The sequence below is a fragment of the Somniosus microcephalus genome, chromosome 14 (genome assembly GCF_052327205.1).
Source record: "Somniosus microcephalus isolate GS21.2 chromosome 14, FLI_Smic_1.0, whole genome shotgun sequence".
Taxonomy (NCBI): Eukaryota; Metazoa; Chordata; class Chondrichthyes; order Squaliformes; family Somniosidae; genus Somniosus; species Somniosus microcephalus.
This window is the reverse complement of record NC_141000.1, coordinates 82,334,225-82,347,407: the sequence shown is the minus strand read 5'-3', so window position 1 is coordinate 82,347,407 and position 13,183 is coordinate 82,334,225. Positions and strand designations below refer to the sequence as shown.

Sequence of the window (13,183 nt, the reverse complement as noted above, 5' to 3'; positions counted from 1 at the left end):
AGACGCTTATAAGGCCATTCCCTGCCCCCACCTTGGGAAGTCTGACCACCTCTCCCTATTTCTAGCCCCGGCATACAAACCGCTCATCAAAAGAGGGAGAACATCAGTGAGAGCAGTGAAAGTACGGCCAGAGGGGGCAGTATCGGAGCTTCAGGATTGCTTCGAACGCACTGATTGGGGCATGTTTGCCCATAATGACATCGAGGAATACGCATCCACAGTGCTATTCTACATTAACAGCTGCGTCGAGGTCGTCACGACCCATAAGAATATCAGGACATACCCCAACCAGAAACCCTGGATTAACGGAGAGGTCCGCTCACTGTTGAAAGCACGCGACGCAGCATTTAAATCTGGCGACGCGGCGGCTTACAGTGCAGCTAGGACCAACCTAAAAAAGGGTATCAGGACTGCCAAAAGGAAACAGACACTGCGGATAGAGGATCATTTCCACAACAACTCGAACCCCCGGCGCATGTGGCAAGGCATCCAGTCCATCACTGACTACAAGGGCAAAAACACCAGCCCCCGGTTAGTGATGCCTCCCTTCCGGAGGAGCTTAACAACTTCTATGCTCACTTCGACAGGGACAACAGGGAGCCGGCTACCAAAGCCTTGCCACCCCCAGAAGACCAGGTGCTCACTCTGTCGACCTCCGACGTAAGGGGTGTTCTACGCGGAGTGAACACACGAAAGGCTGCTGGATCAGATAGCATCCCTGGATGGGTCCTCAAGGAATGTGCTGATCAACTGGCTGATGTCTTCACCGCCATCTTCAATCTGTCATTGGCCCAGGCAGTAGTCCCTACATGCTTCAAGACCGTTACCATTATTCCTGTGCCAAAACAAACGGCTGTGAAATGCCTGAACGACTATCGACCTGTCGCACTCACACCCATCATAATGAAGTGTTTCGAGAGACTGGTCTTGGCTCACATCAAAGCCAGTGTTCCCGCCTCTCTTGACCAACACCAGTTTGCCTATCGTGCAAACAGATCAACGGAGGATGCAATCACAACTGCTCTACACTCAGCACTGAATCACTTAGATGGTAAGGAGACCTACATCAGAATGCTGTTCATAGACTACAGCTCAGCATTCAACACTATCGTCCCCAACAAGCTGGCCACCAAACTCCAAACTCTTGGCCTGAACACTTCCCTCTGCAACTGGACCCTGGACTTCCTAACAAACAGACCCCAGTCTGTCAAATTAGGTAACCACACCTACCCCCCCCCGACCCTGAACACGGGGGCCCCACAAGGATGTGTGCTGAGCCCCCTCCTCTACTCCCTCTTCACCCACGACTGTGTGGCTGTTCATGGTTCCAACACCATCATCAAGTTTGCGGATGATACCACGGTAGTAGGCCAGATCACCAACAACGATGAGTCAGCCTACAGGGAGGAGGTCCAGCATCTCGTGAAGTGGTGCGCCGATAACAACCTGGCCCTTAACATCAAGAAAATCAAAGAAATCATTGTGGACTTCAGGAAGTCTAAAGGCGGAAGTCACACCCCCATCCACATCAATGGGGCTGTGGTGGAAAGGGTGGACAGCTTTAAGTTCCTCGGAGTCCACATCACGGAAGACCTCTCCTGGTCCCTCAATACCTCCTCTCTGGTGAAGAAGGCCCAGCAGCGCCTATATTTCCTAAGGAGGCTGAAGGGATGTAACCTGTCACCCCTGATCCTCTCTAACTTTTACCGCTGCACAATAGAGAGCATCCTGACAAATTGTATCACAGTATGGTATGGCAGCTGTAGCTACTATGACCGGAAAGCCCTGCAGTGGGTAGTCAAAACTGCCCAACGCATTACCGGCACCCGGCTACTGACCATAGAGCACATATACCAGAAACGCTGTCTACAGAGGTCACGGTCCATCATCAAAGACCCTACCCACCCCAGCCACAGTCTGTTCACCCTCCTGCCATCTGGGAGACGCTACAGATGCATTCGCACCCGTACAACCAGATTTAGGAACAGCTTCTTTCCCAGGGCTGTCATCCTACTGAACTCCACAAATAAACTCTAAAGCCTGCACATCTGCCAATGCACTTTATTATGGTTATGTTTATGTTAATGTATTACAAGCCAAATGTATGTTGAATGTTTAAATGTCTTAATCTAAATGTACACTCTCGGGAGCCGCATGCCTACATTTCATTGTACTGCACTTGTGCACTAACAATGACAATAAAAAGTTGATTTGATTTGATTTGATTTGTTCCCCGACATCTCTGGGAAGTTATTTGTGTCCTCCTTTGTGAAGACAGAAGCATAGTATGTATTTAATTGATCTGCCATTTCTTTGTTCCCCATTATAAATTCCCCTGATTCTGACTGCAAGGGACCTATGCTTGACTTCACCAATCTTTTTCTCTTCACATATCTATAGAAGCTTTTACAGTCAGTTTTTATGTTCCCTGAAAGCTTACTCTCATACTCTATTTTCCCCCTCTTAATTAATCCCTTTGTCCTCCTTTGCTGAATCCTAAACTGCTCCCAATCCTGAGGTTTGCTGCTTTTTCTGGCCAATTTATATGTCCTCTCCTTGCATCTTATGCTATCCCTAATTTCCCTTGTTAGCCACGGTTGAGTCACCCTTTTTGTTTTATTTTTATGCCAAACAGGGATGAACAAATTCTGTAGTTCATCCATGCGATCTTTAAATGTTTGCCATTGCCTATCCACCATCAACCCTTTAAGTAATGTTTCCCAATCCATCCTAGCCAACTCACGCCTCATACTATCATAGTTTCCTTTATTTAAATTCAGGACCCTAGTCTCTGAGTCAACTACTTCACTCTCCATCTTAATGAAGAATTCTATCATATTATGATCGCTTCACCCCAAGGGGCCTCGCACAAGAAGATTGGTAATTAATCCTTTCTCATTACATAATACCCAGTCTAAGATGGCCTGATCTCTAGTTGGTTCCTCAACATATTGGTCCAGGAAACCATCCCATATACACTCCAGGAATTCCTCCTCCACCGTATTGTTACTAATTTGGGTAGCCCAATCTATATGTAGATTAAAGTCACCCATGATAACTGCTGTGCCCTTATTGCATGCGTCTCTAATTTCCCGTTTAATGCCATCCCCAATCTCAGCATTACTGTTTGGGGGTCTGTATACAACTCCCACTAATGTTTTCTGCTCCTTGCTATTTCTCAGCTCTACCCATACAGATGCCACATCATCAGAGCTAATATCCTTCCTTACTATTGTGTTATTCTCCTCTTTAACATTTTTGCCTGTCTTTCCTGAATATGGAATGTTGAATTCCCAGCCTTGGTCACCCTGGAGCCATGTCTCCATAATCCCAATTACATCATATCCGTTTACATCTATTTGTGCAGCTAATTCATCCACCTTATCACGAATGCTCCTCGCATTAAGACACAAAGCCTTCAGGCTTGTTTTTTTAACACTCAGAACTTTCAGAATTATTATTTACTGTGGCCATGTTTGAGTTAAACCCTTGATTTCTCTGACTGCCGCTTTTCCCTTTCTCCTTCTTGTCTTTTGCTTCTATCCTTGCCTCACTTTCCTCTGTCTCCCTGCACATGTTCCCAACCCCCTGCCATTTTAGTTTAAACCCTCCCCAACAGCACTAGCAAACACTCCCCCTAGGACATCGGTCCCGGTCCTGCCCAGGTGCAAACCATCCAGTTTGTACTGGTCCCACCTCCCCCAGAACCGGTTCCAATGTTCGAGGAATTTGAATCCCCCCCTTGCACCATTCCTCTAGCCACATATTCATCTGAAATATCCTTCTATTTCTACTCTGACTAGCATACCGTGGTTGCAGTGTGTACCATCTACAAGGTGCACTGCAGCAACTCGCCAAGGCTTCTTCAGCAGCACCTCCCAAACCCGCAACCTTTACCACCTAGAAGGACAAGGGCAGCAGGCACAGGTGAACACCACCACCTCCAAGTTCCCCTTCAAGTCACACACCTTCCTGACTTGGAAGTATATCATCATTCCTTCATCATCGCTGGTTCAAAATCCTGGAACTCCCTCCCTAACAGCACTGTGGGAGTACCTTCACCACACGGACTGCAGTGGTTCAAGAAGGTGGCTCACCACCACCTTCTCAAGGGCAACTAGGGATGGGTAATAAATGCTGGCCTTGCCAGCGATGCCCACATCTCATGAATGAATAAAAAAGTTAGGGCTGGTGCATTCTGGAGTAAATTTGTTTTTAATGGCGTGATAAGTGATAATTATTGCTGAACAACCTCTCTGGCCCTGAGTGGAGTGCAGTGGAGTCTTATTCCCTCAGAAGAAAATTAATGTTGGAGATTGTTTTTAAAATTAAAGTTTACTTTTTTTTTACTTTTCTGTCTGGCTCTGTTATCTCTTTCCCTTAATCCCATCTGTATTTCTGAACCTTTATTTCACTTTCTGTACATCATTTAAATCTAACATATTTACTGCTTTATATTTCCTGGTTTGGACTCTCCTTGGCTCAGTGAGGATTCTTCAATCTGATTGGTTGAAGAGCCTCGCTGTTACTTTGCCTGTTCACAGATGCCACAAATGCCCTGTAGAGGGCGACACACTGGAACAGACATCGGAATCAAGGAAGCCTGCGCTCCAATGCCGGTCAAAACTTTGTGGGAAGCTGCCAGCGAGGTGAATAGCAAACACAGTTCCTTCGCTGCTGACTGCACAATCCGGGCCAATATAGAGGAATTAAGCACTTTATGATATTAATTTTCAATTTAGTGTAAAATATATGTTGTACATCAAAATTTCAATAAAATTTAAAAAATCATTACTGCAAAAAGACAACCAACTCAAATATACAAATTGGGAGCCAACTGTTCCAAAATGTTATGGTGCCACTTTCATACCAATGCAAAATAGTTCTCGATGAGCACTCAGGCAAAGAAGGAGCATCACAAATACAATAACAAAAACCTGCATTTATATAGCACCTTTAACATGTGTTTTCAGATGATGTCTCAAGAGCCAACATGTAGGAGGAATCAGGTACTGATGGAAGTCGGGAATGCATTAAAGCCAAGTATCATGAAATTCTCTCGCAGGCTGTCTCATTTTGGTTTGAAATTGCACTGGCTACGGGTGCAACGCTGCATTTTAAATGATCACTTAAATGAAAATGTTTAATTTTCGGAGAAAGTAAATGCTCCCACCTGCACTTTCCTAACATTAGCCGCCCAAGGAGGGAAGCTCTGAGTGTGGGTCCAAGCACACATGTGCTTTGTGGCTGGCCTCACGGCGACTCACGGGATGCAGCAGTTCACAGTAAAAGTCCTCTCTGCTGGCTGAGCTTACTCCACAGCTACCCGTGACTGGTTAGAGTGCTAACTGCCAGTTGTTGCTGACTGCACCGAAGCCAGTGACAAAAGGAGCTCTGTGCATGTGTTCTTGAATCCAAGCGGTGTTATTCCCGGCTCCAGCTAGTTTTAAATACTTGCAGCGGGGATAGGAACGTCAACTTTCTTCCAACATTAGAAAGCCATACATTTTTCAAAACCCCCACGAGATCCTGGACGCTGATTAAATGTGGCTTTCCATTAGTGTTGATACTATCCCTGGTACCAGACTATCTGCTGTACTTACTGATGTTTGAGCTCATCAAGGTGAGTGTTGTAAAACTGAGGTTTGATTCCCGATTTATTCTGCCATTTCCACCTTGACGTGCACCTGAAACCGCTGTGCACGGATGTGGAAGTGGCGCTGGAACTGCAGCCTGAAATAAGGGCTGTGTTAAAATAGTTTAATGTAACTAATATCACTACCGTATTACAGATAAATCGGTAAAGATTCTGTAATTTTGTTTTTAAAATAGCTATTTTGATTTTACCACATAGTTTGCACGCATCGTATTCTTCATAGCGACTGTGCCTTTCCTTCCAGGTTCAATGAGAATTCGAGTATTCGGGGAGTTGCTGTGACCGCGATTACAGCCACCTCGGAGATGGGAGCAATCGTCAGTCGCCGGCGCCGCCGCTTCTATTTGGGAGGAGGCGATCACTAGGAAGGACTGAGTCCTGGGCCCATACCGAAAATGGGAAAAAGCTGTGGCTCCGGTAATTACAATATGGTCAAAACTCAACAAGCTGCTGGCGCACTCCCCAAAACTTCTTAAAGATGTTTGACCACCTCCTGTTGTGTACGGACATCTCTCATCTGCACAGTATCTTTATATTTCGGATTAAAAGTACAAAGCGCTTGACTCGAGTGTTATGTTTTGAATATTTATTTCGAAAGCATTTTTAAGCAGTGACTCCTCACCTGTTTCTGCCCGAGTCCCGGAATCCTTTCGCGAACGGATTTCTGTCGATCTTCAGCCTTGTAATCTGGGGAATAAAGGAACACATTCACCTTTCAAGCGGCGGCGAGATGAGAATAGTTTGCCGGCAGGTGGAGAGAAACCCGCTCCTGGTTTCTGTGTGAGAACATAGCGCGAAAAGGTTTGACTGTGGCTGTATTTACACGCGCTTTAGAATGGAATTTAGTTTGAAAATAAAATAAACTCCAAAGTCAAAAGCCCATTAAATAATAAGTGAAGCAAAGGAAATGAGAATATTTTCTGTTACAAATGATGTTGTTATTAAAATAATTCCCAATACAATCGATTGATCGGCGTCAAGAAAGGAAATCAGTGAACGTGGATTTAGATCAAAAGGATTTTTTTCGGGAAACTGTAGTTAAAATATTTTAGCTTATTCCCACGCATCAAATTATTCTTCTCAATGACATTAATAACAATATTTTAAAATCGTATATTTAATTTATACCGTTTAAATGCTTCACATAAAGGTTTCAGATTTCCAGGTTTTCTGCCGTTAACTGGTTGATCTGTCGCATTTAGAGAAAGGATGTGAAATCTGAAAGAACGTGTCCTATAAGAATATTCATAATGGAAAGGGTTTTTAATATTTAAATTGATTCTTTTTGTGGACTTTTGTTTTATATAAAAAATGTTTTTAAACTGGACAGAAAATCCCTCAATCAGCTTTAAGAGTTTCCCAAAATTGTCAGAGTGTCTGGAGATGAGTCTAGACCGCTTCCAACCACTTGCCACGCATCACACTCAGCAGCATTGCGTGACTGAGCGCCCGGCTCTCCTGGAATACAGCCTCCGTGTCGGGGAAATGTTAGCAGTACTAGGAAGAGTAAGACAGGCGCATATTGCAACCCTGAAATGCACAGGAAGTTCTGTTGTAGAATCGCCGTGTTGGCATTGCTGGGAGGGAGGGAGGGAGGGGGGGGGAGTTTTCATATTAAATGATAGTGTAACTCCCAACTCTGGTCCAGAGCCCGGCGATGTATAAGTAGCCTACAGGAAGCGGCTCACACCATTAGGTTTAACCTGGTGTATGGTAGAACTGAAGTGTGGTGTCAAACTTGGTTTGAATGGTGCTCAGGGCCCCCTTCGATCTCCCGGACACCGCATCAACATGTGTAGATGTTTAAATGTTTTGAGAATCTAGGCGCTCCAATGGCTGTTCCTTAAACATAAATCATTAACAGGGAGGAGTGGAGCTCTGGTACTGGTAACAATGTACAGATCTTACTCCTGGTTCTGAAAACCGGATTTGTAGCCGGGCTGTAGCTAAAGTCTAAAAGTGAAGTGTATTAAAGATAACATGCCGCATGATCACTCCGAAAGAGTAACTGTTGACGGAGCCAGAGAACGCGGATTCACGCTTTTTCACAGTCCTCGTTGATGTTTAAAAGAAAAACAAATCTCCTTTCGGGGAGCCGAGGGCTATTAGAGACTTTAGAGTTTAAATAGAAAGGGGAGAAATCGGTGGACGTTTCTCTCTGTAGCCCATACAATTCCAGGAGATGTAAATAACCTTGCATCACTCAAAATACCTGCTGTTAAATCGTCTTTAAATTAGATTAAATTTCAGTTTAAATATTTCACCAACGATTTTTCTCAGGAAGAAATGAATGTTTCTATTAAATACTTGAATTAATTAAAATCGTGTGAGCATTTTAAAGCTCTAACGTTAGTAGTGACAGCCTCGAAATAGTGTATCTGACCAGTACTGCTCCCTGACTTCCACAATGCGGGACGTGCTGTATACACACAGTGTATCTGACCAGTACTGCTCCCTGACTTCCACAATGCGGGACGTGCTGTATACCACACAGTGTATCTGACCAGTACTGCTCCCTGACTTCCACAATGCGGGACGTGCTGTATATACACAGTGTATCTGACCAGTTCTGCTCCCTGACTTCCACAATGTGGGACCTGCTGTATACACAGTGTATCTGACCAGTTCTGCTCCCTGACTTCCACAATGCGGGACGTGCTGTATACACACAGTGTATCTGACCAGTACTGCTCCCTGACTTCCACAATGCGGGACGTGCTGTATATACACAGTGTGTCTGACCAGTTCTGCTCCCTGACTTCCACAATGCGGGACGTGCTGTATACACACAGTGTATCTGACCAGTACTGCTCCCTGACTTCCCCAATGCGGGACGTGCTGTATACACACAGTGTATCTGACCAGTAGTGCTCCCTGACTTCCACAATGCGGGACGTGCTGTATATACACAGTGTGTCTGCCCAGTACTGCTCCCTGACTTCCACAATGCGGGACGTGCTGTATACCACACAGTGTATCTGACCAGTTCTGCTCCCTGACTTCCACAATGCGGGACGTGCTGTATACCACACAGTGTATCTGACCAGTTCTGCTCCCTGACTTCCACAATGCGGGACGTGCTGTATACACACAGTGTATCTGACCAGTTCTGCTCCCTGACTTCCACAATGTGGGACGTGCTGTATACACACAGTGTATCTGACCAGTACTGCTCCCTGACTTCCCCAATGCGGGACGTGCTGTATACCACACAGTGTATTTGACCAGTTCTGCTCCCTGACTTCCCCAATGCGGGACGTGCTGTATACAGTGTATCTGACCAGTACTGCTCCCTGACTTCCACAATGCGGGACGTGCTGTATACACACAGTGTATCTGACCAGTACTGCTCCCTGACTTCCACAACAACCCATGTTGCGGGAAAAATAATGAAAGAAATCTGCTTCTCATTTTCAGACATCAGAATTAGTCTTCAAATATAAAGGTAGTCTCGGCGGCTCCTGTCCGTTCCACAGACTCACAACGTGCGTTTTCTCTACTGAAATAATTAGTTAGGAACACAATTTGAAATGACTGCTCCAGGTATTGAAGGGATTATATTAGGGTTTTTTTTCTTAAACGTGGATGTGATCATAACAGTGACGGCTAACGCCGTGCATTGACTGTTGCGATAATACAGGTGTGACACTGAGAAAGTTGGTCAGCCACATTCAAATTTGCTCAAACATTTTATACAAGTAAACCAAGAATAATGAGAACAATCTCGCCTAGAACAAGGAGTTGGAAAGGATTGGAACAGGAATCCAGTTGCGGAGTCAATGAGCTAGGGAAAGAATCGCTCCTGGGCACAGCTGCGAGTGAAATTCTCCCTCTCATACTGGAATGGTTTCTTTTTTTAATTGTGCAGAATAGGAATTTTTTGTTTTTAAATTCTACCATAACAATTTGTACTTTGATAAGTAACGGCGCCCAGAAACGCCGTTTGAGAAAATAAAATAAAAAAATAAGTCATGGAAATATTTATACATATTATATATAATATATATATATTTGTTTACTCGTTCATTTATTTAAAGAGCCAGGAGTTCCAGTAAAGTCTGTGACGGGATATTTTGAAGATTTCTAGATAGCATTTTCCAACTACATTTATAATGTTGGTCTGGATTATCAGCCTGTACAGTCAAGGCCCTCTCTGGGAAGGAGGTTGTGTCGGTTGTAAAATGTATTTGTGTTTATGCTTCTCATTATTTCCGTGTTTAACCTGTAATGATTAAATATCTATTAGTTACAATAAAATAACCCGCAATGGTCCGTAACAAGATTTGATTTTTTTTTAAACTTTAAACCTGACTGTAAACAGTAAGAACAATGCACGAAGGCCAATGATTCCACAGAATTAATCATTTGCTTCTTTATATTATTAGATTAAATCTGCATAGTTTCCAGAGGAAAGTTCAGGAAAAAAATTCTTCAAAATAAACACAGACTATAAATAATTTTCATTTTACTAATTTTATTTAAACACGAAATACGCCCATTGTTTCGTTAGGATTAATTGCAGCCAGTTTTTCAAACGATAAATATATGTTAAAAATAAATCGCACGCATTCTTTTTGAAAGAATTTAGTAACAAACAGGATGCATACTCGTCGGCTTCCATTCGCCCTCACTGCAATTTAAACAAGAGATGCTATAACATTATTTTTTTTCATCGAATATGAAAAATGCATCCTTCCTTTCTGTGTAATATTAGAGAGCTGGGAGCCTACCTGCTGGTTCTGATATGCCGTCACTGTGGTGAAGACGGTCTCCGGGAAGCTGAAGGTTTTCACCCCCTCTCCCCCAGGCACTGGTTTGGTTGGGCACAGCTCGCTGCTGAAATCCTTTCGGATCACATGCACCCGGGGCTGGTACTTATGCATGGAATGAAGAATTATCTGTTAGAATCCAAGCGGGGGGGGGGGGGTGGGGAGAGAGGAAGAATAAAGACAATTATTTTGTTTCACGTGAGCCAAATAAAAAATAAAGGCAAATATGGTTTACGTTGTACTGTAATCGGACAGAAATGCAGCCAAAAAAATGAACATGAACGCTGGTTAAAACATCACATACTGGTTTCAAATTAAAGCGCTTTCCCGACATATATATGGACACATAACACACCCGCCATTTGCTTGCAATTCAAAGCGTTATTTTCTTCCAGTTAATCTATTAAATTAATAGGATAATCCAATAAAGTAGATTTACATATAATGATGTTATTATATCATAATAAGCATGGCAGCTTTTGAAAAGAGGAGGAAGGTGGAAGGAAATATATCATTTTAAACAGAACTCTCACGCTCTGGGTAGTAATTTGGTTAAATTGGGAAAACACGAATATTTCAATCTTTTACTAGTTTAAAATTGACTAAAATTTGCACAAATATTAATTGCGTAGGAAGATGAATCGTGCTTCGGCAGATTTGGCGGGCGTTCAAATCCGATCTCTGCTTTATATAGTGGTGACTGGGCGATATTTTGAGATCAATGCGTTGTTAAACTTTAACTGATGCAAACTGGTAGTAATCAATTTAATCTGGTTTTAGACCTGTTACGAATACAGTGATCAGAAATGTAGCCACTAATCATTGAGCAAGTGATACCTGAATTAAACGGATATTTGCTCGACTCTGCAGTTAAGCAGACTCCATTCAATGAGAGGACAAAAACCTCGGTACCAGATTATTAACCAGCTTTTTATTACATTGAAATGACTAACAGGATCTGTTCATTATTTCGGAACACAGCTCTAACTCTTGGATTTGGGGGCTCTGAAAGTTAGTGATTTGCTTAGGTCATATTAGAACTTTATTCCCAGCAGACTACAATTCAATGAAACTGGTTTGTATTTAAAAAGAACATAACTCTGCCATTACATCTATTTTCCTTGCAGAGCTTTGCATTAACAGGACCTGGAATACTAGCCAGTTGAATAGGTGGCTGCTGGTGGGTTTTGGGGAACATGATGTTGAATTGAGCCACGCCGGTATGGGACAGGCGTCAACTGCTCTGTTCCTGTTCATCATCTTGGTATGTCCCTATGCATGTTCGTATGAATTTAAAATGAAACCTGCTTGTCAATGTCTTTTGCGTTCATTATTTTAATTGTATGCAACTGTAGTTTCACTGCTAAGTACCGGCCAAAAAGACTTGCCTTTCCAAATTCACTTTGCAATTTTTCTTATAACAAAGAGCAGATACGTTTGCTTGACAAACGATGGCACATTACCAAAACAATTTTGTAGCAGGGTCCAACTAATAGATGACAATCAAAAAATTGGCGCAGTCCCTTTTTTAGGTCCTTCTTGTTGCCTCTTATGGTTATTGTTCTTTTTTTTAACAGCTGAGGGGTGAAAACCTGTCATCTCTTTCACCCTGGCTGTCAGTGCCACTCTACCAACAATCAAGAGATGGTTCATCAGGACCGGCCCTGCCAGTTTCCCCACCACCTGAAGATGCAGCATAACGCCAGCACATACAAGAGAAGCGTTTCCAATGAGTTTGTACTGGGACTCAACCCTGAGGCCCATCAATTCAGCAACACACCAGGCTGGGACAGGCTGTACCAGTTGTTGGCATTGCACTGTTTTCAGGCCAATGTATTAGGAGTGGAGATCATAACAACTATTATTAAATACAAATAAATAACTCTCAATCATCTGTTGAAAGTGGACTTTGAATCAGGAAGAATGTTATATTTTAATTGGACAACATAATTATGAGAAAATTATGGCCATCTGTAGCTTGTTGTACATAAACAAAGTAAATTAAGCATATGCAGTCAATTATTAAAATAATTTGTAGTTTCTAAATAATGACACGATGTCTGGCTAAAATTATTGTCATGACATTCTTAACTACCATGGAGTTTATATTAGAATTTCATTACATTTATAAACTGACTCTGAAACTATTTATTCTTATGACTTGGCGACAAAGTGCATTAAAGCATTCCTGTGATCTGGCTTGTAATCCATCCCAGACCCAGAGAAATTAGGTTTTTTCTCTTTTCTTGAGGAACCTAGTGTATAGTTTATTGGAATATTGTCCTAAGTTTAGTATAGCCCCAAAGTAGGGAGCTGTCCTCCCTCTCTCTGTGTAAGGGACTCGGCAGTACAGTTTATTGGAACACTGTCCTCTGGGCTTGATTTCAGATCTAACCCTGGCAGATGAAGAAATATTCTGTTTCCATGATGAAGGGTGTGATGGTATCATTTTTTAAAATACAGCCTACTTGTCTCCAGAACCTGGGATGGAGTCCAGCCCAAACAGAGAGAATGAAAGTTTCCTTTCTCTGAAAGAAAAACAGAATAATTTCTCTGAAGAGTTTAATCAAACTTCTGTGAAATGAGTTTGGTAAGGGCTTGTATCCAGACATTTAGAACTAGTAAGCACTTAAGAAAATAAAGACACAATTTGTATTATCTGCTTATTTATATAATTTATAATTATGCTTTAAATAATTTGCTTATTTTATCTGCTTTACATTTTGTGTTGGTGCAAATTGGTTTTGGTTTTGAGTCA

The 13,183-nt window shown here is 42.7% G+C and overlaps 1 protein-coding gene across 2 annotated transcripts in view; it reads right to left on the bottom strand.

The window, feature by feature from the left end:
• Positions 1–13,183, bottom strand: part of tbx15 (T-box transcription factor 15) — a 139,512-nt gene that overhangs the window by 37,450 nt on the left and 88,879 nt on the right. For both annotated transcript variants that reach the window (XM_086006804.1, XM_086006805.1), the window contains 2 exons: positions 10,387–10,554; positions 6,279–6,343 (listed from right to left, as the gene is read on the bottom strand). In XM_086006804.1, coding sequence (XP_085862930.1) covers positions 6,279–6,343; positions 10,387–10,554 — 233 coding nt within the window. The remainder of the gene's footprint in view (positions 1–6,278; positions 6,344–10,386; positions 10,555–13,183) is intronic.